A 26,202-nucleotide genomic window follows, 5' to 3' on the forward strand; every position below is an offset into this window, starting at 1 on the left:
TCCTATGAAGGGGCAGACAATTTTTACATCCATGCCTTTTCCGGGCCCTTCGGTATCGCAATCAGGCTCCCGTCCGACTATACCGTTTGGGATTATTCTTTCACACTGAAATACACTGACTGTCAAAAAGCTTACGTTTAACATTTTTTTTTTTTTTTTTTTGAGACTGCTTTAAAGTTTTTGGATGCTAAAGATTTCATCTTAAAAAAAAATTTAATCAACTGGAAATCAGATATCGTTTATTTAGCAGATCTGTTTATTAAATTCAATGAGGCTAACTTGTAGTTACAAGGTGACTATCTTAATTTAACAGAAACCAAGTCTATAACTGCAGTTATTCTTGCCAAAATTAACCTAGAGAGGCAGAACATTGGGCGGCAGGAACTTTTTCAGTTTCCCAATTTGTCAGAACAAACTGCCTGGATGATGACGTTTCATACGGGCAATTTGTTGTGACAAATTGGGAAATTCAACATTTAAACATCCTTGACAGGTTTGAAGATTTTTTGGCTACACACTAAAACTTCAAATACTATGCAAACACCACACAGGATTATCAGTTCATGCGGTGACACTGAAGAATCGGATGTCGTGTTACAAGAACTGATTGGAATCTGCACTAATGAAAAACTTAAGGTGCAGTTTAAAAAGGGATAACAGCAATTCTGACTTCAAAGAATATACTTGTTACTTATCCTGCATTATGACAATCGCAAAAAAGATTTTGATAGCATTTGCATCTTTATAACTTTATTACAGATTTGCTATTAAAGCTTCAGGTTCTTCATCCCTCCCATTAAAAGTATTGATTTTATTTATGTACTTATTTCATGTAAGAATATTGTTAGATTCGCATTTTGTGCCATTCTGATTAATAAAGGTATGCAAATAATTTCTTAATTTAAAATTTTCCACCTTACAATAAACTCTATAAAACGGGTAGCTGTCAAAAAAATGTTTGAAGTTGATGAATATTTAAAAATTTAGTATTAGATAGCATTTCAAAACTATTTAGACAATGTAAAATTTCACCGGTCAGCTTTCATTGCTAGCTAAATTTCGCACTTGCCATACAAGATTTCCTTACATTTTTCTTCACCTGTGTTTTGGAGCGCCTTGGGTGAAACTTTACGCTCAGTTTCATTCTGATTTGGAACTCTCGAGGGTAAATATTCTATTGTCACTCTATGAAAAACAATCAGTAAATGGTCTAAAGAATAGGTTTGGGAACCTCTGCTGTAAGCCAATAGTTCACTTTTTTCTAAATCTCAGTGCAAATCATTGTATTCTCTCTTGCATTTTAATTTTTTTGAGGGCAAAAACTATAATATTTCACAATGCACCCTTCGAAAACTAATGTAACTGGCTATTACATTGTAAATATATGTCATGACCTTCATTTAAAAATTGCTATCCATGCAGCTTGAAATATGAAAAGACAGGATGTTTTCGTGTTGCATAGCAGCACTATTTAAAGAACTGTCTTAAATTCACTTCATGATTGAGGTTATTCAACTATTTATAATATGGTTATGACATAAAATAGAAATTTTTAATCAGATACTCTATATTTAACATTTTTCGGCTAACTTCATTTTATAATTTTCTTACGCTTTTATACTGAGAAAATCCTCAGTAGGGAAGGAAAGTAATACATGGAAATTAAAAAGTATATAGTATTGTCTGGATAAATTTAGTTATGTACTATATATTGATCTAAAACAAAATTAAAGACAAATATTACCTGATTAAGCATTACTGGATCTTCATATAAAGTTACACATGCCTAAATTGCCATATGTAGATTCTATGTATGCCTTTGAGTGCAGATTAAGAAAACTGAGATCAAATAAAATTTAATATGGAAAACTGTTGAAAATCACGAGGGACGGGAAAATAGAATCTGCACAGTTCCAATTTAATTTATTGCTTTTAAAAAAAAAACTTCTTAGTAGAGGCTAAAAATTAGAGATTTGATGATATACTGGGAAATGCAATGAAAAACCAAGAGGGCTGACATCTATATACTATTAAAAATATTTCTTAAATTAATAATTTTATTAAATGAATTATGTACTAGTAAACCATTAAGTCAATGGCTTTACATTTGCTAATATAAAGAGTTAATTATAAGTAACTGAGTCTGTATTCACTGTGTAAAGTGATTCAAGAAGTTCAGATAGAATTATATATTAACCAAGCAAAAGCCATGCCTGAATTTTATACTTCATTTCAAAATAAGATAGAAAAACCAGACTCAACAAAATCCCATTATTTAATGCAAAATAAACATCTTTCAAATATTTGGTAATTTAAAATTTTTGTAGTTCATTAAAAATGACTGATAAATAGAAAAAAAATTGGTGACATAAATGTTTAGATTATGTAAACTAATATTCATTTATACATACTCAATAACAGCTACTTTGAATAAGAGAGATTACAATTAATTTCTTTTAATTTTCTACTAAATTTGAATCATTGTCAGCAGCTTAAAAATTTCTCATCATTTTAAGTTGGGGAGGAGGGTAACTAATTTTTATTATAGATAATTACAAAAAATGTGTTTTGAAAATTAAAAAAAAAAAAAAAAAAAAAAAAGGAAGAAAATAAGAAAATGGATATATATTTCTTGGATTAAGTTCATAAACCATAAAAACTAAATACCAATTTTCTCTCTAGGTGTGAAAATAAGCATATTTAAAGCTTTTTTTTTTTCGATGTAAATGTATAAAACTAAAAAGTGCTTTAAGATGAATTGACATGTTTCTATGCTTTTTTATTTAGTTACTGATAAAATTCACTATTTAATTTGTTTAAATATCAGTGTAGTATTAAAAGGGTGGTGTTCTTTTAATAGAAATATGCAAAATAAAACCAAAAATACACAATTTATACCATGAATTTTAATAAAGAAAATGAGGTATCAATATGGATGAAAAAATCATGATTTCATTGGTTCACCACTTCCATTAACCTTATGTCCACATTTCTCCAGTTCAGCCCTACGAGGGGGGAAAAAAATCTATTTAAATTATATATATTTGAATGAATTTTTTACTTAAAGAGAGTTACAGTGGATGGACAAAATATGGAAACACCTTGTGAAATGCATGTTTGAAAAGAAAGATTGATTTTAATGAAATATGTAGGTGGCGCTGGCGTTTTTGACTACTGACGCCACCTATACAACTTCGTAAATGTGCTAAACAGTTCAGTTGTTGTCGGAGTACTGTTATGTGAGGTTGTCATTGCATTATGTCAGAGTTAACAGACTTCGAACGTGGGCAAATTGTTGGAGCACGTATGGTAGGTGCTTCCGTAAGCAAGGTAGCCGAGGTGTTTAGTGTTTCAAGAGGTACTGTATCGAAGATTTATTCCGCATATTTGAAAAGCGGAAAAACATCATCTGCTAAATCACGGCGCGGACGAAAGTGTGTCCTGAGTGATCGTGACAGATGATCATTAAGGGCAATTGTAACGAAAAATAAGAAGACCACAGCTGCAAAAGTTACTGCTGAAATGAATGTTGTGTTACCGAACCCTGTGAGTACCAAAACAATTAGAAGGGAGCTTCATAAACAGGGAATTGATGGCCGTGCTGCAATTGAGAAGCCACTCATCAGTGATGCTAATGCCCGTAACAGGAAAAGGTGGTGTTTAAGTCATAAAGCCTGGACTATAGAGCAGTGGAAGCGAGTAATATGGTCTGACGAGTCTTATTTCACATTGTTTCCCACTTCTGACCAAGTTTAAGTCTGGAGAACGCCATCTCAAGCCTATAATACAGACTGCTTGTTGTCATCACTGCATGGCGGGGGTTCTGTTATGGTTTGGGCAGCCATATCGTGGTTCTCTGCTAGCCCCATGATAACTGTGTCAGGGCACATGACTGCCAAGACTTATGTGAACATTTTGGCCGATCAAGTTCATCCCATGGTACAAACTTTGTTCCCCGATGGTGATGGTGTCTTCCAAGCCCCTGTTCACACAGCTCACATTGTCCAGGACTGGTTTTCTGAGCATGAGGATGAGTTGTCCCATCTCCCCTGGCCACCACAGTCACCAGACCTGAATATTATCGAACCTTTGTGGGCTACATTGGAACGGAAAGTGCGTTCTCGTTATCCACTGCCAACATCGTTATCTGAACTTGCCACCGTTTTGCAGGAAGAATGGTATAATATTCCCTTGGCAAACATACAGGAACTGTATTTATCCATTCCGAGAAGACTGCAAGCTGTTTTGGATGCCAATGGGTTTCCTACACCATATTATGCAAAGAAACATGTTTTTTTAAAGGTGTTTCCATATTTTTGTCCAACCCCTGTATTTTTGGTGTCAGTAATAGTTAAATTTAATAAATAAATAAACAATAAAAACATTAAAAACAGTTTTTAATTAAAGTACAATATCTAATCATAAAGAATCCAACTCATAATTTGAATGGAAAAGAGAAAAATGTATTGAAAGCACAAATCTGCCGTTTTTTAACCAAAAATTATGCATTTATTGTCAAAGATTGGCACATTATGTTTTATTCAACTGAATTATAATTTTAATCAATTTTATTAAGTACTGCCCATCGCTAGCCACTACCTTTTCCCATTTTTCTGGCAGCATACGGATACCGCATTGGAAGAATACTTCATCTTTTCAGAATCTACAAATCAACCCAATTTTTGGTATGTTCATATGATGTGAAGCCCTGCTCACATAGGCCATGCATTATCAAAGGGCACACATTCAACTCAAAGCTGAACATTTTTGCATGGGGAAAAATGTGATGCTAATAAAAAATTGCTAACATTTCAATATGTTTTACACTCTTTTGCTACTTTTTACAAACGCATGATAAGATACTATGGAAATTCTTATTAGTGTTGATCTCATAACAAACTTAGCTATAAACTTTAAAATACTTTTCTTTTGTTTTTCTCAAATTTCTGTTTTAGATAAGAGTTCTTTGCATGTTTACAAGTTTCATTCAAAACCGCAACCATTTAATATGGCGATTTGATAAGTTAGTGATTTTTTATAATGCATAAGACTTACCCATCTGCTGAATTTTCAAAAATGTGCCAAACTGGCCTGTAATCTCCAGCTTTACCTCGCAATGATCTAATGTGGCGATTTGATGACCTAGCAATTTTTTAAAACGTGCAACACTTACCCATTTGGAAAATTGCCAAATTTTTGAAAATGTGCAAAACTGGCCTATAATCTCCAGTTTTATGAAATAATTAATATTTGGAACTTGCTTTCAATGAAACAGCACATATTTTCAAAATAACAGACTCCTGGCATCAAGAAATGTGTGACTGAAGCTTATGAAAATGGATAAATACTGAAACAACAACATGAAAAATTACCACATACACTTTAATATCTTCACTTTCATTTGATATACTCCCAAATGATTCTTGATAAGGCACATTTTGTTTTTTAATAAGGATATAAATTGTTATTATTGTATTTTTCCCAGTCTTTTGAAAAAATTATTTAAACCTGAGACCTTTCTCCTATAGAACAGTAAGAAGTGGATTAATTTCAAGCTATGGAACCATAACATCAAAAGCATTTGTATTAATAATACGGTCAGCCGAATATTCCAACTGCACAGTAATAGACTGGAACAATTACCTGCTACCAGTCAACCAGATTATTTACCTTTCTATAATGTCATTTATTATGTCAACTAGATAATTTACCTTTATATGTTACTAGCTTTACCTGTGGCTTTGCACGCCTTAAATAAGTTTCAACTCCGCGTGAATTTAAAAAATACACTCCATGTAAAATTTCAGTAAATACTGCCCTTCTTCAATACCTATAGGCCGCAGATATTCTGTATTTACACCTGGTCAAAGGGTTATTTTTTAAAATAAAGAACATTCGAGCGCCTTAAAATGATAAAACGATAATTGTTATCGTACACAGTAAAATGTAAAAAATATAAAATGTAAATGCAATTTTTCAAGCAACAATAACAGAAATATATAACATGAATGAATAGATCTTTAAAAAAATATGAAAAAAAAACATTAAATATATCACAAAAGTTGAAATGTTAATAATAGTTTTGTGGGATGGCATCGTTCATTATAATCGGATGACGCAACAAGCTGTGAGAATAATCTTTTACTTTTTTCGATGATGAAAGTCAGACGATTCCGCCATTAAGACGATGATGCGACTGAAAGATGTTTACATGTAAAAGACAGTCGATTCTCTACATCTGTATATATCATCTAGGTAAATTCATCTTTCTACACATGTAATCATTTTGTAGTCTGTAGCAACTATTTATGTTTCATTAAATATTCGAGTTATTCATAAGTCGAATTAGTCATTCCAAGCCCCTAGAGAGCCACATCGGAAGTAAGTTTACAAACATCATATTCTTAGACAGTAAGTACCGATTCTACAGAATTGGGCGCTCAGGCCGGTATGAGCCTAGGAAGAAGCATGATGAATATTACAAAAGAAGAGAAGTAAGTTTTGTTTCGATTATTTCTACATTATTACTTCTAAGAATAGTGTTCTATGATACTGTGAATTAAGATGACTACCTTAAATTCTATTCCTAGAATTTTCAATTCTTTAAAGACTGAGCCTACTAAGTCAATTAAACTTTTACATCAAATTGTGTTTGGAACTTTGGGTGATCGAAAAAATAGAGCTAGACTGCATAACTTTTGTGGTTTTCCATCTAATTTTAATATTGAAGAAACAAAACAAAAATTACTTAAAACTCTTACTGCATATGATTTTATTTCTGTGTGTAATTTGTTACATCTTAATTATGATTCAAATCCTGATAAAAACTGTGATTTAATATTGAATAGTCTTTGTGATTTTAAGCTTTTAAAATCCGAAAGTGATGACGATGATGAGTTATCTGAAAACGAAAGTGTTTATGATTCTGATAAAAATGATGATATTAATTCTGTTTGGTCAGAATCACCTCCCATAAATAACTCAGTGGATGAAAACATTATAATGCCTAGCAATATTTCCCTACATTTTCGTGATATCTTAGAAACTGTTTCTGAATTTAATGGCACTGATACATATCCAGTTGAATCCTTCATTGGTGATTTAGAAGAATCTTTTAAACTATTTAAGTTATCGGAATTACAGAAAATTGTGTTTGCTAAAAAATTGCTTACTGGTTCTGCTAAAATATTTATTAGGTCTTTGAAGGGTATAATATCACGGGACAAATTAAAAGAAAATCTTTTATCTGAACTTGGTTCTAAAATAAACAGTGCACAACTTCATAATTTGTTACAGAAACGACACTTAAAACCTGGTGAATCACTTTCAAAATATTTAATTGCCATGCGTGAAATAGCCAGTCGTGGTTTTGTTGATGATTCATCAATTCTTGATTATGTAATCAATGGGATACCAGATCAGAGTAGAAACAAAATTGTTTTGTATGGGTGTAAAACTATTTCTGAATTCAAAGAGAAATTAAAAATTTATGAGAAAATTCGCGTTCCAGATACGAAAAATAAGGGTTATTCAAGTACTAACACACAAAATAAAACATGCGCTGTACCTAGTAAGATTAAAGAGCCAAGGTGTTATAATTGTGGAAGTTTAGGCCATAAATCGAATTTCTGTAACAATAAGAGTAAAGGATTTAAATGTTTTAAATGCAATTTGTTTGGACACAAAGCCTTAGATTGTTCGAAAACATCATCTAAAAATATCCAAGATGCCAAAGCTGTTACTCCAATAACTCAGACTTGTCAGAAAGAAATGCATAAAACTGTTAATTTGGGTAATTTGCAAATTGATGCTTTAATAGATACTGGTAGTCAGGTAATGTTAATCTGAGAAGATATACATAAGAAGATAGGTTCTCCTGAATTTAAGTCGTCAAATCTACAGTTAACGGGGTTTGGTAATGGGAAAATTAAGCCTATAGGAAAATTTGATGGTGAATTCGAAATTGATGGTTCTTCATTTCGATCAAATATTTGTGTTATCGCATAAAACGAAATGTTTTTACAAGCGATCATTGGTACTGATATTATAAGGCAAGGGGAATTAACTGTAAATAAAAAAGGAGTCGAAATTAGAAAATTGCAACCTGAAAACTATTTGATATGCATTCGTGATATTTATAATGACGAGGAAATTGATTTAAGTCATATCAAAGAGAGTACATAGAAATGAAATACTACACTTAGTAAGGAATTATGAGCCGAATAAAATAAAAACATCTGGCCTGAAGATGCGAATAGTGATGACGGATCAACTTCCAGATTATTGCTCACCACGACGCTTCCCCCCCCCTCCCTTGCTGAGCAGCGCGAAATTGATAAACAGATTTCGGAGTGGTTAGAGAAAAAAATCATTAAACAAAGATGTTCTGATTACGCAAGTAATATCGTGCTAAGTAGAAAAAAATGTGGCTCATGGAGACTTTGCATAGATTATCGGCGCCTGAATTAAAAGTAATTCGCGATTGCTTTCCTCTGCCATTAATTGATGATGTTATTGATAAATTACAAGCAGCAATGGTATTTACAACACTAGATTTAAAGAACGGTTTTTTTCATGTTGAAGTGGACGAAGAAAGTAGAAAATATACATCTTTCGTAACACAAAACAAACAGTATGAATTTCTGAAAGTCCCGTTCGGTCTTGCCAACAGCCCAAGTGTTTTTCAAAGATACATCTATGATATATTTTTGATCTTTTAAAGGACAATACTGTTGTAATCTATATGGACATCATTACTCCTTCCGAAAATGAAGCTCAGGGAATTAAAAAATTGAAACGCGTATTACAGACTGCATCGGAATATGGACTAGAACTAAAAATTAAGAAATGTCAATTTTTGAAGCACAAAATCGAATTTTTAGGACACAAAATTAAAGATGGGAAATTATATCCTTCTTCTTCTAAAACGAAAGCAGTAATTAACTTTCCAGAACCTAAATGTGTAAAAGATGTTCAAAGTTATTTAGGTTTAACTGGTCACTTCAGAAAATTTATACCTAATTATTCATTAATTGTAAAACCACTTAGTGATTTACTGAAGAAAGATTCTAAATTTAAATTCGAAACTAAAAAACGTTATGCTTTTAATGAATTGAAACGCATCTTGACGTCTGAACCTGTTTTGTGTATTTATAATCCAAAAGCAGAAGCCGAAATACACGCTGATGCTAATGCTGACGGTTATGGTGCGGTTCTGTTACAGAAATCCTTAATTGATAATCAGATGCATCATCCTTAATTGATAATCAGATGCATGTTTATTATACGAGTAGGAATACGACAGACATTGAACGTAAATATTCGAGCTACGAATTAGAGGTTAAAGTAGTCGTAGAAGTTCTTAAAAAATTCAGGGTGTACGTATTAGGCATACCATTTAAAATTGTTACAGATTGTAATGCATTCAAACAAACTATGAGCAAGAAAGACATTTGTACTAAAATATCTAGATGGGCATTAATGTTACAAGATTATGATTACACAATCGAACACAGATCTGGCACCCGTATGGGATATGTGGCTGCTCTTAGTTGAAATCCTGTATGTATGGTAATTCAAGATGGTATAACATTTAAGATAACTCAGGCTCAAGAAGACACAATACACTCAGATTCGAAGCCAACTAGGAGAAACGCCACTGCAGAACGAGATTCTGAAGAGAAGCATTTTCTTGAAGAAGAGTCATTTGCTAAAAATGATGAATCAAATGCGAATTCTACTAGAACAATTTTAGTCAAATACCTTGCAATAGAGAAGCAAAAGAAGCCACTGGAGACGAAGAAACTACAGACACTACCGAAGAAGAAGAGAAGATTGAAAAGCAGAAGTCAGTCAGAAAACCTGATCACAACGACGCTGATACGGAAAGCAAAGACGGAACAAAAGAAAGTAAAGAAGGCGAGAAAAAAAGAAGCGAAAAAGCAGATTCAGGAAGAAAATTGAAAATCTTTGATAATGAAATAATGATTTTGATGATTCCTGATTTAGACGTTTTCCCCGACTAGACAAATTTCTCCTGATTTGACTAATGGACTATTATTTTAAAGACGTGAACTAATTTAAGAAGACTGAAGATGATGTCTAAGGATGAAATGTATGAAGGAAGACGGCTTAAAGAAGATGATTTTGAGAAGACGCATTCGAATGACGGATCTTGAAGATATCTAAGACGCATTCAGAAGACGTATCCAGACGGTATCTAAGAAGACGCATTCAGACGATGTTTAAGAAGACGTAAATACGAAGACGAATTGTTCCAGACAGCATAAAAGGAAGACATGTTTGGGAAATAGGTACATTCAGATAAACTGTTAAAGTTGAACGAATGTTGAAGAAGAGCTAACGCCATTATTTCTGAGGATGTTAAGATGATAAGGGAAGATGACTGAAATAAACCATTTAGGACGACTTTTCCCTCAATAGTAACTAAAAATCTTTTTTTTGTTTTTTAAAATTTTATTTTTCAGATCCCTAGATGAGATGGTGGTGCTACGAGAATGCGAGGCCATATTCCATCAGGATGGACGAGCATTTGTGGGATGGCATCGTTCATTATAATCGGATGACGCAACAAGCTGTGAGAATAATCTTTTACTTTTTTCGATGATGGAAGTCAGATGATTCCGCCATTAAGACGATGACGCGACTGAAAGATGTTTACATGTAAAAGACAGTCGATTCTCTTCATCTGTATATATCATCTATGTAAATTCATCTTTCTACACATGTAATCATTTTGTAGTCTGTAGCAACTATTTATGTTTCATTAAATATTCGAGTTATTCATAAGTCGAATTAGTCATTTCAAGCCCCTAGACAGCCACATCGGAAGTAAGTTTACAAACATCATATTCCTAGACAGTAAGTACTGATTCTACAGTTTCAAGTCGGTAAGTTAATTAGAAGTCAAGATATTAATTTAAAAATGATTTTCCATGTGTGAATCCCTGAACTTCGACCTTTTCGCCAATCCAAAAGTCTACCGGATAGCAGCTACCCCTCCGTCTGTCGCTTTCGAATCGCAACCTGTCAACAAAGAGTTAACAAAAGCAAGCGGAGTATTATTTCATCTGTGATTAAGCTGGAAATAATTATGTGACAAAAACAGTTCCACCACCATTGTTCCTATCATTCAGAGTGCGACATAATTTCCAAATTTCAGAACAAAAGTTATAATTTTTATCACCAATTTATTGGATCCACACGGGAAGACCTAAGAAAAAACCCCTAATGTCACTATTGAGTCTCATTCAAATTAGCATTTTTATTAATATCTCAGCTGATAAAAGTAGTACAAAGATCAGAATGGTATCAATGGATTCCAACGAAGTTTTGGTATCGGGGGATATGGGTCTTGAAATTCAACCAACTGTTGTTCCATACATATGTTTTTAAAATTCAATTGGCACATAGCCAAATCCCTTTAATAGGGAAAAAAAACCCATCAAAGTAAGTGAAAAAATGTAGGAGAAAAGCAGTTTTTAATTAATATCTCAGCTAATTAAAGTCGTACAAAGACATTTTATAGCCTTCGTACCTTTTTTAATATATCAAAAATATTTCTTGAAAATTTCATGATGATCGGTTAAGTTATCAAGGTGTGAAAGCATAACAAACAAACAAACTCGCATTCACATTTATAATATTAGTAAGGACGTCCATACTTTGTGTATGTTGATTATCTTATTAAATAAAAGGCAATCTGTTCCTTTAACTTCTTCCAGAATGACTGGCACAAGTTTGGCAAGATCTACACAAATTTTCATGATTGGCAGAATTTTATAATCGAATATATCTTACTTCAGAGTTTATTTCTGAAATGCCATGTTTTCTTTCTAAATCTCACATAATTTAAACATAGGCACTGGAAATTCAAACGGATAAAAATTTAATTACTTGTTTAATAATTTTAGATCAGAAATTTTGTAAAACAAAAAAGAAAATTTACCTTAACTGATTACTAAACTCGTCTTCAACATTGTCATCATCCCAGTTATCTTCCCAGACATTAACGTCTTGTTCATCTTCATCTTTAGCAGTCCAATCTAAAATTCAGTACATGAGTCAAAATGCATGTCTATATGTAGTCAATTCAAACATTCAAAATATTTTAAGTATTTATGTATTAATGCAACCATCTTAGCCAAAGTTTTTAGTCAATTTTAGTCAATTGCTAAGTCTTCACACTGTGTCAAACTCTGGCAACTACATCCATAATAAGTTTTTAATTTTAACAAGTAACATCACCATTTTCATATACATTCTTTTTGTAGCATTTTAAGTTCCAAGCATTTTCATAGAAAATCCATGATACTTTCTGCATTTATGTACAGATTTTCTGCAATATCAGCAAGTGCTTTAAATTGATTCTTAACAGTTTTTACTATGAAGTTTCGACTAGAACAAAAGAAGCAGAAACCCGATAGTCAATTAAAGTGATCAATTGGTTTTTGAGATAGATACCTTATATAGTATAGCATTAATAGGCGACCTCTTTCTTCTGTAAAACAGTGCCAAGTCTACTACAAGGTGCACTAATAACTACAAGGTGTCTATAATTAAAGAACCCTATTTCAAAACTGCCTACAAACAAACTAGTAATCAGAAAATTGTGAAATTTTGTAGTGGACTTAATGAAGGGATGACAATGTCTTTCAGCGGAAAAAAATAATTAGGGGCACCCGTAAATATATTTTTATCTTGTTATTTCTTTAATTTTTAAATTTATTTGTGTTGAAATTGTTTGGAATTTACTGATGTTATCTTAGTTTAAATTTGTTGTCAAGCATTTCTGATGAGAAACTTCTTGCTTATTAAACTTGCTTATTCTTGCTTTTTAATTAGATTAGTATTTAGTAATCACAATTGCTTATCTAAGTTTTTTGTTTTTATTTTAGGCTTTAAGTTTGAAATGTAAATAAACAAAAAAATTAGGTAAGTAAAATCATAGTTTCTCTCATCAAACCTGGTCTGTATGAGACAGCTGTTCCTTATTTTTTTCTAAAAATATGTAGTAGTTCTTGAAAAGTTCTCTCCAACCATGATAAAGACTGTTCTAAATTTAGAGTGCTAATTCAATTTAATTAATTCTTTTTCAAGAAATAATGGTAAATTCACAGTTCTTGAAAATCTTTGCTTGAATATCATAATGTAAATTTCTACAATCACCATCTTGAAAGTCTTTCGTAAAAACTGTTGTAGTGAATATAAAATGCAAATATTTCTGTGGTATATTCATGAAATGTTATTAAAATTAACTATTCAAATTACATATATGTACCTCCTTTTCATATACAGTCAAAAGTCATTAATCCGGACTCGTCGGGACTTCGAAGATTCCGGATTATCGATTTTGCGGATTATAGATCATCAGTTTAAATCTGGTAAGATGGCATGCAGAAATTATAAAATTAAAAATATGAAACCATAATTTATGAAATAAAGAACAATTATCATCTAAAGGGTATCAAAATTTACAAAAAAAAAAAAAAAAAAAAAAAGGCTGAATATTTATTTGTTTACTTTATTAAACATTTCTTTCAACGTAAGTTGTTTAAGTTGCTTCATTTTTTATGTGATAATACATTCTCTTTAATTCTATGAACAGACATAATTTCTTGTTCAGTTACAAAGTTCCGCTGTTCAAGTCCTATAATTGCTGTGTCGAGAATACCGACTAATTTGTCAATCGAAATTTTTTCGTTTTCAATAACCTCTGTCACTTTCTTCGCTATTGGAAGCGAATTATAATGACGAGGAATTTGATTTAAATCATATCAAAGATGGAGTACATCGAGATGAAATACTACATTTAGTAAGGAATAATAAGCCAAATAAAATAAAAAACATCTGCCCTGAAGATAAGGCTAGTGCTGACAGATCAACTTCAAATTCATTGCGTGCCGCGGCGTTAAAGGTAAACAAATTTTAGATAAACAAACGTTAAAATTTAGATAAACAAAGGATATGCCTTTATCCATTTTTTGCAGCAATTCCACTTTCTGTTTAATGGACTTCAAAACATACTTTCGCTTTGTAGATCCTTTACATATTACAGTCAAAAGTCGTGAATTCGGACACCCATAATCCGGACCTCAAAGCTACAAACTTTCTGCGCATGCGTCGTGTTGATGCATGCACGTAAGACCTTTACGGCTGCAAATATGCGTGTGTAAAATACATTTACGAATGTGCGTTTAATGTATAACGGACGGTATAAGCTAAGCTAAAATTATCTAATTCAGTTAATGTTGCAGATTGCGTTGTTCCTTAATCTTCGAATTGGATCCGGCTTATTATTTTTTGCAGACTGTTAAAGCAATTTTATAAAAGTAAGCTTGAACTTTCGATTAGGTCAAATAGAATTTCTGATATATATTTACTAATATGTAAAGGATCTACAAAGCAAAAGTATGTTTCGAAGTCCATTAAACAAAAAGTAGAATTGCTGCAAAAAATGGATAAAGGCATATCCTTTGTTTATCTAAACTTTGTTTATCTTTAACGCCGCGGCACGCAATGAATTTGAAGTTGATCTGTCAGCACTATCCTTATCTTCAGGGCAGATGTTTTTATTTTATTTGGCTTATAATTCCTTTCTAAATGTAGTATTTCATCTCGATGTACTCCGTCTTTGATATGATTTAAATCAAATTCCTCGTCATTATAATTCGCTTCCGATAGTGAAGAAAGTGACAGAGGTTATTGAAAACGAAAAAATTTCGATTGACAAATTAGTCGGTATTCTTGACACAACAATTATAGGACTTGAACAGGGAAACTTTGTAACTGAATAAGAAATTATGTCTGTTTATAGAATTAAAGAGAATGTATTATCACATAAAAAACGAAGCAACTTAAACAACTTACATTGAAAGAAATGTTTAATAAGGTAAACAAATAAATATTAAGCTTTTTTTTTCTTGTAAATTTTGATACCTTTTAGATCATAATTGTTCTTTATTTCATAAATTACGGTTTCATATTTTTAATTTTATAATTTCTGCATGCCATCTTACCAGATTTAAACTGATGATCTATAATCCGGATATAACGTTGCGCGCCTCCAACTTGCACGCAACCAAGAGGTGACTGTGAAAACTTGTATAAAAGATAGAGCCTTGTGAAGGGTTTAAGTCCCTTTTTATTCAACGTAATAAATTACAATTGCGTCCTCTTGACGCTTACAGACTGTGCCAACTTGGCAGTCAAATAAAAATAATAACCTGAAAAGAAAGTAAAGACAAGATTCTAACTACGAGGCTCTCTAAAATAACTAACTCACCGCGTTTTACAATACCGCTGCTAATTCAGCAGACTTGAAGCTCACTGGAACGATTACCACTACTTCCCGCCAAGCACATAGGCCGCAACACGGGGTTCTTCAATTCTCGCTAACTACCTCCGCGCTCGCTAAGTAAGAATATCACACCGAACTCGTTTCCTTCTATTTAAATCAGAATACTTCCGCTGATAATTTGAATCCTTGCGCGTTCTACTAAAATTTACATATTCTGGCATTGGCAGTTCCAGGGGAAAGTAAGGCTTGACAGGAAAGATAGTTTAAACTTAAAATAAATGTTAGTTAAAATAAATATAAACCCTACACGGAAAAATCGATAATCCTGAGTCGGCGAAGTCCCGACGAGTCCGGATTAACAACTTTTGACTGTAGTAAATATATATATCAGAAATTTTATTTGACATCGAAGTTCAAGCTTACTTTTATAAAATTGCTCTAACAGTCTGCAAAAAATATTAAAAGTTCAAAGATTAAGGAACAACGCAGTCTGCAACATTAACTGAATTAGATAATTTTAGCTTAGCTTATACCATCCATTATACATTAAACGCGCATTCGTAAATGGTTTTTGCGCACGCGCACACGCATATTCGTATCCGTAAAGGTCTTAAGCGGCGCCGACGTGACGCATGCGCAGAAAGTTTGTAGCTTTGAGGTCCGGATTATGGGTGTCCAAATTAATGACTTTTGACTGTATTTCCTTTTCAGCCACTTGGTTTGCAAATGTAACGTTAGCATGATATCAAATTAAAGATAGGAACTGAAAAACCTTACATGCACACAACTTTGTGAAAAGAACAGCTATTTTGTTAAATCCAAAAGAAAGATAAATACAAAAATTCTCAAATTAGAATGCATATTGAATCATCAACAGTTGTTCAATGATTCATTCTCAGTTAATTGCAGATGACAGAAATAGTGAACTCTACCAGAGTGACCCAAAAGTAAATAAAAGAGCTAGAAACAGAAAAAAAAAAAAAAAAAGTGCAAATCTTCAAACCATCACCTGTTCTACAAATCTTTTTTTTTTTTGCAACATAATGCTCATATTCCAGGGAACTACTCTGATATGCGCCTTCAAGTCGCCAAATTTCTCACCAAAATTCCATGCTGCCATATTGTTATCTAAATTTTTTGTCTACATTTCGAAATTTAAGCCTAAAATGTCTCCAAAAACGCGGTTTTCGCAAATGCAAAAACCACGTTTTGAACACACAATTTAAGCTAAAAATCCGAAACAAAAACAAAAAATTTAGATAGCAAAATCATAAAGTTTCTAACCAAAATTATTTGACAAGAGTCCATGTACACAACGATATGTTTTAACTTAAAAAAAAATCTACGAATCTACGAACTACACATACCTCGCTTTAATAAATTAACATAACAACAATAAATTTCAAAGAATACCATGTACACAGCATCCTTTTTTAACTTAAAAAAAATCTACGAATTGCACAATTTAGACGGTACGCACTAATCAACAAAATAACTAAAATAAATTTCAAACAATTTAAAAAAAAAAAAAAAACAATAATGACAGAAATTTATATTAAAAAACATTGAACATAACATTTTACAAAATAAGAACAAGAATAAAATAACATGCACTTACCATGAATTAATGATTTTTCGAACAGCAGAAATACCAATTTCATACCGCCTTTAACATGCCGCCACGTAATCACTATTGTATTTATATAACAGCCAGACACACTATCCAGAAAATTCATACTATGGTTCACAAATATAAATAAAATAAATAATCACAAATCCCTACTTCTATCATGCACAGCCACTTAAAAATAATCTCCTAGACCCTCTTTCCACACCTCCAAATACCTACTGCCCCTCAACAGGATGGTCACGACGATATTTCTTTTTGCCGAACTTCAATTCAACAACTTCCACCATTTTATCTTCCCCCCCTAGCTTCTCAGACATAAAGCATAATGCGAACCAATGAACTCCAGGGAAGATTTTTCAACGTCAACAAGGTTGCCATACAGCATGCAATCGCGCCAAAAACCAGCGCAGAACACATATCGCCACATTTGGTGAAATTGGGGCATATATCAGAGTTGTACCTGCTCCAGTAATAATAAAATACAATTCCATTTTGCTTTAAAAAAAAAAAAGCAAATTTAATACTTCTAACAAACAGTATGGAAAATCATACGGAAATATTTGATAAAGTTTACATGAATGTAAAATTTTAAATTGGGGAAAACAGTGGCTAATTTGGTACAGATTTTGAATGAAAGTCACTTTTGAAGATGATCAGATCTAGGTTTCAAATATATTATACGGGAAAAACAGGAAAGAATGAATACTTTTCTGTTAAATCTGCCATATTGTGCATTTCTTTTTCCAGTTGCATAACTTCAGATTTTGCTGGCAAGTAAATATATCACTACAGTAACTTTACAATGAAAAGTAAACAATATAGAAATATTTTACATTCAAAATTAACTCATGTATATATATAATCTTTGATTTAGTAATGATTATAAAAAAACAACTTTTATTTTTTAATTTGTTGTTAAGATATTTCCAACGTATATCACCAGATATGAATAACAGTATCTCTATATTTCAGTCATATTAAATTCAGTAGCTAGAATAATGTTCAAAGAAGGTTAACCCTTCACTCAGCAGTTACTTTCCTCCACTGACTTAAGTATAGAAAAGAATCTTAAAGATACATTGTGCCTTCAGAAGGGTTAAATATTATCACAATAAAAGAAAACTATTTTAACCACACTATAAAATATGTATGATATAAATTAAATATAAAGAAAACTTAATGTGTTAAATTACATACACCCCTCCACCATCTTCTCTTTTTTTTTTTTTTTTTTCTAACTTTAATTAAAAAAGAGATATGAATGGATGTACTAAAATTTCTGTATTCTATATTTCAAAGATATCTATTATTACATTCATCACTATTTTTTTATTTACACAATACATTCTGCTATACATTTTTAGCTTGCATATTGCTACCATAAATTAGAAGCTTCTAGATTATTTAGTGAAACACAAAGGAAGTATGCCAGTAAATAATAGTGACAGCAAAAATTAAAAGAATTTAATTTAAATAAAAGTATAGGAAATGTGCTACAAGAGGAATAGGTAAAAGTTGGTTTTAAAACGTTTTTGAGACATGCAGAAAAAATTAGTAAAATCATATGGAATGATAATAATACGGAATGATATGGATACGGAATCATACGGAATGATAATAATTTAATAATTGCAGGATGAAATGGAAACTTTACAGTGATTTTCCATGCTGTTTATTATATTGTGCAGGAGTTCCTGTGGTAATAAAATATATTCATTGTGAGTAGTACCTTAAAACTTCTGAACAAAGCTAGGTGGGAGCTGCAGAGATGCAAGTCAGTCTTCCATACATGTCCTATAAGACATGAATCCAGAAAATATAAAGGCCACTCCAACTGCTGGATTCTTTCATCCTCAAGACAATAAGTCACTAATGCAACAAGATGCAGACAGCCATTATCATCCATTAGATGGAAGTTGCTACTGACTGAAATCTTAAATAACCTGACATAAGAATCAAGAAACTCATCTCTCTATACTTCAGCATTCATAGTTACATTAGTTATAATTGTGTAGCTCAATGTGGCTATTTAAAATGATGCCAATCATAACATGATTCCACTGACTTTGCACCTATTTATTCCTTTCACATATGTTTTTGGACTTATTTTGTACATTTGGTTGATCTTTACATTATGGTAACTTGGCGATTTTTTGGCGAAAATTTGGTGACCAACTCTCCTACAGCAACCCTCTATTTTTTTTTTCCCGCCGCAATTTTGTCTTCATGAAGTAAAGACATGTTTCTTTCCATCTACTGAATACTTCTTCCAACAATCTACTAGCCGAATTACACTTATGCTAGAAATTTTATCTAACAAAACTGCTTAATCATGACAAATATTCACTGTACAATTGGGAAAAAGTGCACAATACCATACTCCTTACGCGTTTTTCAAAATAACACATACACATAAACCATGTACACGTCAACTTATTTTTACTTAAAAAAACATCCCAGAATTACACAAAAATGGCATTGCGCACACTCTTCACTATATTCATGTACACTGCTTTTTTCTCATAAATTAGAAAAATTTCACGAAAATACATGACAATTTTCTGAATCTTTAAACCCGGTAAAAAGAACATACATGAAATTACCTGATTGCGCAAAAGTATATACCCTTTCCAAATATGAACATTTCTACATATAAAATAAATAAAATATCCAAAAACTTTTACCTCTAAATCATCTATTATATTATAAACGTCACCAACGAATTCATACCGCAAGCATTACAAATACTTAGTGTCAAATATTTAAATTATTTCCATGCACGTTTACTTCAACTAAAACGTATACCAAATTCCTACAAACATAAAATTCACAAAATAACTATCATTTAATTAAAATATCACTAAACCATGTAGACGTCCACTTATTTTTACTTAAGAAAAAAATCCCAGAATTTCACAAAAATGGCATTGCGCACACTCTTCACCATATCCATGTACACTCCTTTTTCCTCATAAATTAGAAAAATTTCACGAAAATGCATGACAATTTTCTGAATCTTTAAACCCGTTAAAAAGAACATATATGAAATTACCTAATAACGAAAAAGTATATACCCTTTCCAAATATGAACATTTCCACGTATAAAATAAATATCCAAAAACTTTTACCTCTAAATTATCTATTATACGAGGGCCATCCAGGAAGTAGATTACGTTTCCGTCTGTGTCCGCTAGGGGCGGGGCTAGCGCGGCCATCTTGGGGTCAGAGCGTTGCGCAGCTCAGTCTGCATCTAGCCGTGCTAGTGAGAGGTTCGTGCTGTGCTCCGTTCAGATACTGTGACGGTTTGAAATGTCTGCGTTAATTGAAAATCCCGCGAGCTGCGAGGTGCGCTCATTAATAAGGTTTCTGACTGCAAAAAACTGTAAACCGATAGAAATCTATCGGCAGCTTCGTGAAGTGTATGGGGACAACATTATCACTGAAGGTGGAGTGCGTCAGTGGGTCATAAGATTTCAAAATGGCCGAACCAATGTTCACGACGAAGATCGAAGTGGGAGACCCAGCATAGTGACCGCCGAACTTCTCGAAAAAGTCGATGCTAAAGTCCGTGAAAATCGAAATTTCACAATAACGGAACTTTCTTTGAGTTTTCCACAAATTTCGCGAAGTTTGTTGCACGAAATCATCAGCGAAAAGCTTGGTTACCACAAGTTTTGTGCAAGATGGAAGGCAAGAAGAGGTAACGAAGTGGTTGAAGGCACAGGCGGCCGAATTTTTCGACGAAGGAATTTCCAAGCTCGTACATCGCTACGATAAATGCCTTAATTTGTATGGTGACTATGTAGAAAAGTAGTATTTGAGTGTGGCTTTCATCTGTATATAATAAAATTTGTTTAATATACTTTGTTTATTTTTTTATTACAAAACGTAATCTACTTTCTGGATAGCCCTCGTATTATAAACGTCACCAACGAATTCATACCGCAAACATTACAAATACTTAGTGTCAAATATTTAAATTATTTCCATGCACGTTTACTTCAACTAAAACGTATACCAAATTCCTACAAACATAAAATTCACAAAAAAACTATCATTTAATTAAAATATAATTAAATTCAAAAACACTACTTAAAATATAAATAAGCACATACATTAAATTAATAAAAATTAGCTTACAATTCTTATTACTTTAAACTAAATCATTGCTAATAACAATTTTCCCAATAATACCAAATTACTTTACTTCCACCTTACATTTAGAACAATGCATAAAAATAATATCCTCAAATAATTAAAAATACTAACTTACCTAATCTTCTTCAGAATCTTGATTACGTGTCCGATAAACTTTTCTTATTTCTGTTTCAGGATCTTTAAAATCATACTTATAGTTCACTGCAAGGTACTAGGTAAAATAAATAACTTAATAAAACATCTTTACTTCTATCTCGCACAACCTTAAAGAAACACTTATTACTACCCCTTTCAATCCCACTAAATACCCATTTCGAATTCACTTTAGTTAGGGCCATGGGATCCAAAAATTAACGAACACTGTTTCACACAACACAGAATAAAGCCAAATACAAAATTTCCAGATTTTTTCCCGATTTCCCCCTTTTCCGATTAAAGAACCGTAATTCGTCCATTAATATCACATGACATATCCATGATCTCTCATTTTCCTCACACAAAATAATGCGTAATCGGAACTGAGTACTGCTCACATTATTACCAAAGTCCCAGGTAGTAACCTTTATCGCCTTCAAAATGTCACCAAACTACCAGTTACCATATTCTAAAGATCAGCTATACATTTTACTCCCTTCAGATTATAAACACATCTAGAATCACTTTACAAACAAAACTGAGATTTATAAGTGAAGAGAAAAGGCTTCAGTTCATGATATTCCAATTTGATGATTTATACACTAGTGTAATAGGTGCATTTCATAAACATGAATTAGTGAGGTACAAGTCATCGGTTTCTTCACACACAATCCTCTCTTGTGCAGAATATCACTTGTGATTTATCTAGGTAAATGAGCCCTGAGATATAGTAGACTCTTTTGCAAGTTGAGCTGACATGAGTCATCTATTTCTTTTAACAACCATTGCCAAACAACGATCTTGAGAGTCTGTTGGGGCTCATTTTCGACCTTGAACCTGGTCATATGCATACATCAATACTTTTTTAAACTGTCTCCTAGTTGTGCCATGACATAACAATTTTGTCATGTCAGAAAGTAATTTCTACTTAAACGAATTTAACATGACAATTTTGGTTACTTTATATTTTTTACAGACCTATGTCAATGTTCGTAATGGTACTTTTTCCTCAGAGAGCACCACTACGAACACGAATTCGTAAACCTTTTCACTAAAAGAATGTAATTTCTACTTAAACGAATAGATGAATTACTGCCAGAAAGTTCTTAATGAAAATAAACATCCCAGATTTCAAGTAAAAATACTGTAATTAGCAAAATATATAAACTTGTATCGCACTTTCCCGCTGTTTTGGCGATATTTACATTTATTCATCTAATTCATTTCATTTTCGCAAAATTTAGGAATAACCTGCCACACACTACATGAAAAATATCAGTGCTAAAAGTTTCCACATTAATTAAGATTATTCTAAGAGCAACGCTTTGAGATAATAACTATCAATGAGATAAACTACCAATAATTTTTGGAAATTTATTTTATAACTTTACCTTCAGCAGGGAATTCTTCAAATTCGTCATCTTCTTCAAGCAATCCTAGATCCACTTTTTTGGTTGTTTCACTCATTTCACTTTGAGGCTTTACAACCATGACCATGAAATGTCCAAAACAGATATAACTATTTGTTGAAAATATAATTATCAACTTCTGCAGCAATTCACAAGCACTATGAATTATTGTACATCTAAGAAAATCATGAAGTATAGGATGATTCGAAATTTTCACATTTCCTAGACGGACAGACAAAGTAGACAAAAATGTCTTGTTTTGCAATCGCTAAGTCCTTTTGCCCGCTGGGTGAAAAAACAAGCTTAGCTGGGAAGGAAAGGCAAATAGAAAGGTAATTTTGACCGCATGGCCTTACTTATAAGAAATAGACCAACCCAAATCGGTTTTCTCCCTTGTCCTGGCGCATTCCCGGCTGCGTATTTCCAAACCCTACCCCACTTTTCGAATTTTTGACGTCACGGAAATATCGACTAGTTTAACCTGGCAAGACGCCTACCCCACTTTTGCCTACTACGGCGCGCATGTTCCTAAAACGCAAGGTCCGTAGAAAGAAAAGGTTAGCTCGACGACGGTTCTTTCTAAGGACCTTGGCCTAAAACGTACTCGCCGTACCCCCTGCTGTGACAATGCTGAATCACTATTGGCTGACCGACTTGCTACGTAAAAAACGACACTTGTTTGGTCACGTGACAAGCCGAGCATGGATTCTGAAACGAGAAGCTGGACCCCGCGCCGTACCCTTCTGATGCTAGCCAATTATGTTTAACTTGAAAATGACGTCATTTATAGGTGGAGTGATTGGCTGTCGATGAAAACGCGAAGATGTTCACGAAGTTCTTGTAAATACAATGTAATTTTGTAGTCAATAGTGCTGTAGAAGTAACGAGAAATTGTGTACCCGTATGTATTCGTTACTCGGTGAACCAGTACTCGTTACTATCGTATCGTTACTCGTTACTGTCGGTAAAATCGATCCGTATCCGTATCCTGAGCTTATTTTATCGGTCTACGGCCCTAAAAAGGGCCTTGAAACATCACATCGCATTGAATCACGTGAGCTATTCTACCTCGCGGGAACTGAGTAGTGCTGCGATAGGGAGTTTTGCGTCGTATTTTTGGGTAGAAAAAATTCACTTTATTTTGGATATTATTTTTTGGTGCACTGGATATGATTCATTATTAAATTTTCTATTGCTGTCAGGGCTTAGTTTCTAAAATTAGAAGCGCCTACAGAAGGCCTAACATAATAATTAGCAACTGAAATGTAAAATACTTATGAGTAAAATTTAATAAAAATGTAAAAACAAATAAAAATTAAAATAATTTTTAAATTTATGATGACTAATTAAGTAATAAAGTAAAATACCAGATCTTGTCTTATTGGCTTAGTATCGTTTCGTCCTTTCTCATTTCATTCCCAGCTCAAAAAAGTGTTATATCGTTTGCTGCCTTCCCCCACCAATTCCCTTTTTCCCGTTTCATCCGCTGTTCGAAAAATAGGTGTTTACTTTACGATAAGGCGAACGTCTGTTTACTTCAATTAAAATGGTTTAGAAGAGATGACTGTTTCTACATCGACTTTTGATTTTTTAATACTAGTTAATATTTTATGCAGACAAATTATGTTGAGCAGGATAATGAATTTCAGACGTGTTCAAAAGGTGTGTATCTGAATATAATAACATTTTTGTTATACAGTATCCATTTTTTTAAATTTCACACATTTCTAAAGCAACAGAAGTACGGTAGCACTATTTTGGCACACACATCAAAAACATGTATAAATAAGATTGTTACATTCCTTATTAAAAGTAATGGGTCCTCTTTAAATGCAACCATTCATGCTTTTAGAGGATTTTACATGTGGTGGTCTTAAAAAAGTGATGTTCACTACCAATGTTTGTTTATGTTCCCAAAAATAGAGATCTCTTAAGAAGTGACCTCTTAGAGATGTCGTAAATAGATGATTAGCTATAATTATTTTCCAATAGATAATGGAATTAATGTAATTTAATGTCAATAACTCGAGGAAGCAAGTTTAAATACGGTGCAACAAAAATACAGAAGTATTTTAAATGACGAAAATATTCAGATTTTGTCAATGTCAGATTTTAAAAAGAATTAATTTTGGATAAATTATGAAATCCAACTTTTAATGTCGTCTTCTGGTTTCTATATTTATATCTGGCAAAGTTTTATACTCGTTATGAAAAAATAAAAATACAAGAAGTTTGAGTCCCGTAGGACAAAGATTGACCGAGAAATTTAGTTTCAAAATTTGCAATGTTTGATGCCATTTGTAACTTGCCTTCGGGTATCGCTTAATTAAGTTAGAATAATTCGAGGAAATAAGTTTAAATGAAGTGCAGCAAAAATAAGCATAATTTAAATAGTCATAGAAGAAAGTCACGCGGAATCTATATCAAATTTTTACTTTTTCATAATGAGCATAAAACTTTCCCAAATATAAATACAGAAACTGGGAGACCGCATTAAAGATTAACTTTCGTTATTTGTCCGTTATTCGTTATTTCGTTCGCTGCTTCCCCCATTCCCTTCATCAGAACCGCTAATGACCGAAAGGGTGAATTTTCCCCGATTCATCCCCTTTCTAAAAACTCCTTGTTGAGACTGTTATTTGTTGAGACAAGGAATGCTATATTATAAACGTCAACTTGCTTTTTACACTTAACAATATGATCGATAAAACATTCGCACATGTACAGGTTAAGTACGAATTAAGAAAGAACTTAAAAGAAATTTAGAAATCTATAAAAGGTAAGGAAATTTTTATGTTACTTTACTAGAGATAATAGTGAAGCACTAAATATTTCAATCAGTGTTATTTCCTAATGCTAAGAGTATACCTTTATTCCTTTAAGAAATGGCCCACCAGCGGTTGAGTGGTAAAATCGCTGAACACTGTTAGTTCCGACTTGAGTTCGATCTCAGGCGAACGGGCTGGCTTCATAGGCATTTTCGTGGTTTTTTTCCCGTACGAGCTTACAAGCCAGGTTACAACGTACCATACGAGCCAGCTTTCCTAAGAAAGTGCTCTACGAAGGCGTTCTTCCTCTTGGACACATAGCCCCAATGTGTTTTGTCATAATCAACCAAACCAAATCATTTAAGAAATATATCAGTTGATCACTGCTCAGTGTACATTTGCTGTTTGCTTACAAAAACACTTTGTAAAGACATTTCCACTATTTTGCTAATAATTCTGGAAGGCTCATAAAATCCGAAATTATGTTACACTAGCTAACAGAGAACTTAAGTTTGCTTAATACAACAAAAATCCGCTATTGAAAATATTGAATCAATATTAGAAATCAAAAGCTAATTGAGATTAAAGTAGTAAGAGTCATATCGTCTAACCCATTTTAATTGAAGTAAACAGGTTCTTACTTCATCGTAAAGTGAACACCTGTTTTTCCAACAGCTAATGAAACGAAAAAGGAGCCCACCAGAGCTCGAGCGGTAAAGTCGCTGAACACTAATAGTTCGGTTCGGGGTTCAATTCCCGGCTAACGGCTAGCTGCACAGGCTT

The 26,202-nt window shown here is 32.7% G+C and overlaps 1 protein-coding gene across 1 annotated transcript; it reads right to left on the reverse strand.

Annotated features, from left to right (window-relative positions):
- Nucleotides 1-2,886: 2,886 nt before the first annotated feature.
- Nucleotides 2,887-22,897, reverse strand: Sem1 (Suppressor of exocyst mutations 1). Its single transcript, XM_035372476.2, has 3 exons — nucleotides 22,634-22,897; nucleotides 11,969-12,065; nucleotides 2,887-3,005 (listed from the first exon to the last, which is right to left on the reverse strand). Exons 1-3 carry the CDS (start codon nucleotides 22,737-22,739, stop codon nucleotides 2,945-2,947), a joined length of 264 nt encoding a protein of 87 aa, XP_035228367.1. The 5' UTR covers nucleotides 22,740-22,897; the 3' UTR covers nucleotides 2,887-2,944.
- Nucleotides 22,898-26,202: the final 3,305 nt, after the last annotated feature.

The sequence above is a fragment of the Stegodyphus dumicola genome, chromosome 2 (genome assembly GCF_044657685.1).
Source record: "Stegodyphus dumicola isolate Sdum_Otavi_A_Nest chromosome 2, ASM4465768v1".
Classification (NCBI taxonomy): domain Eukaryota; kingdom Metazoa; phylum Arthropoda; class Arachnida; order Araneae; family Eresidae; genus Stegodyphus; species Stegodyphus dumicola.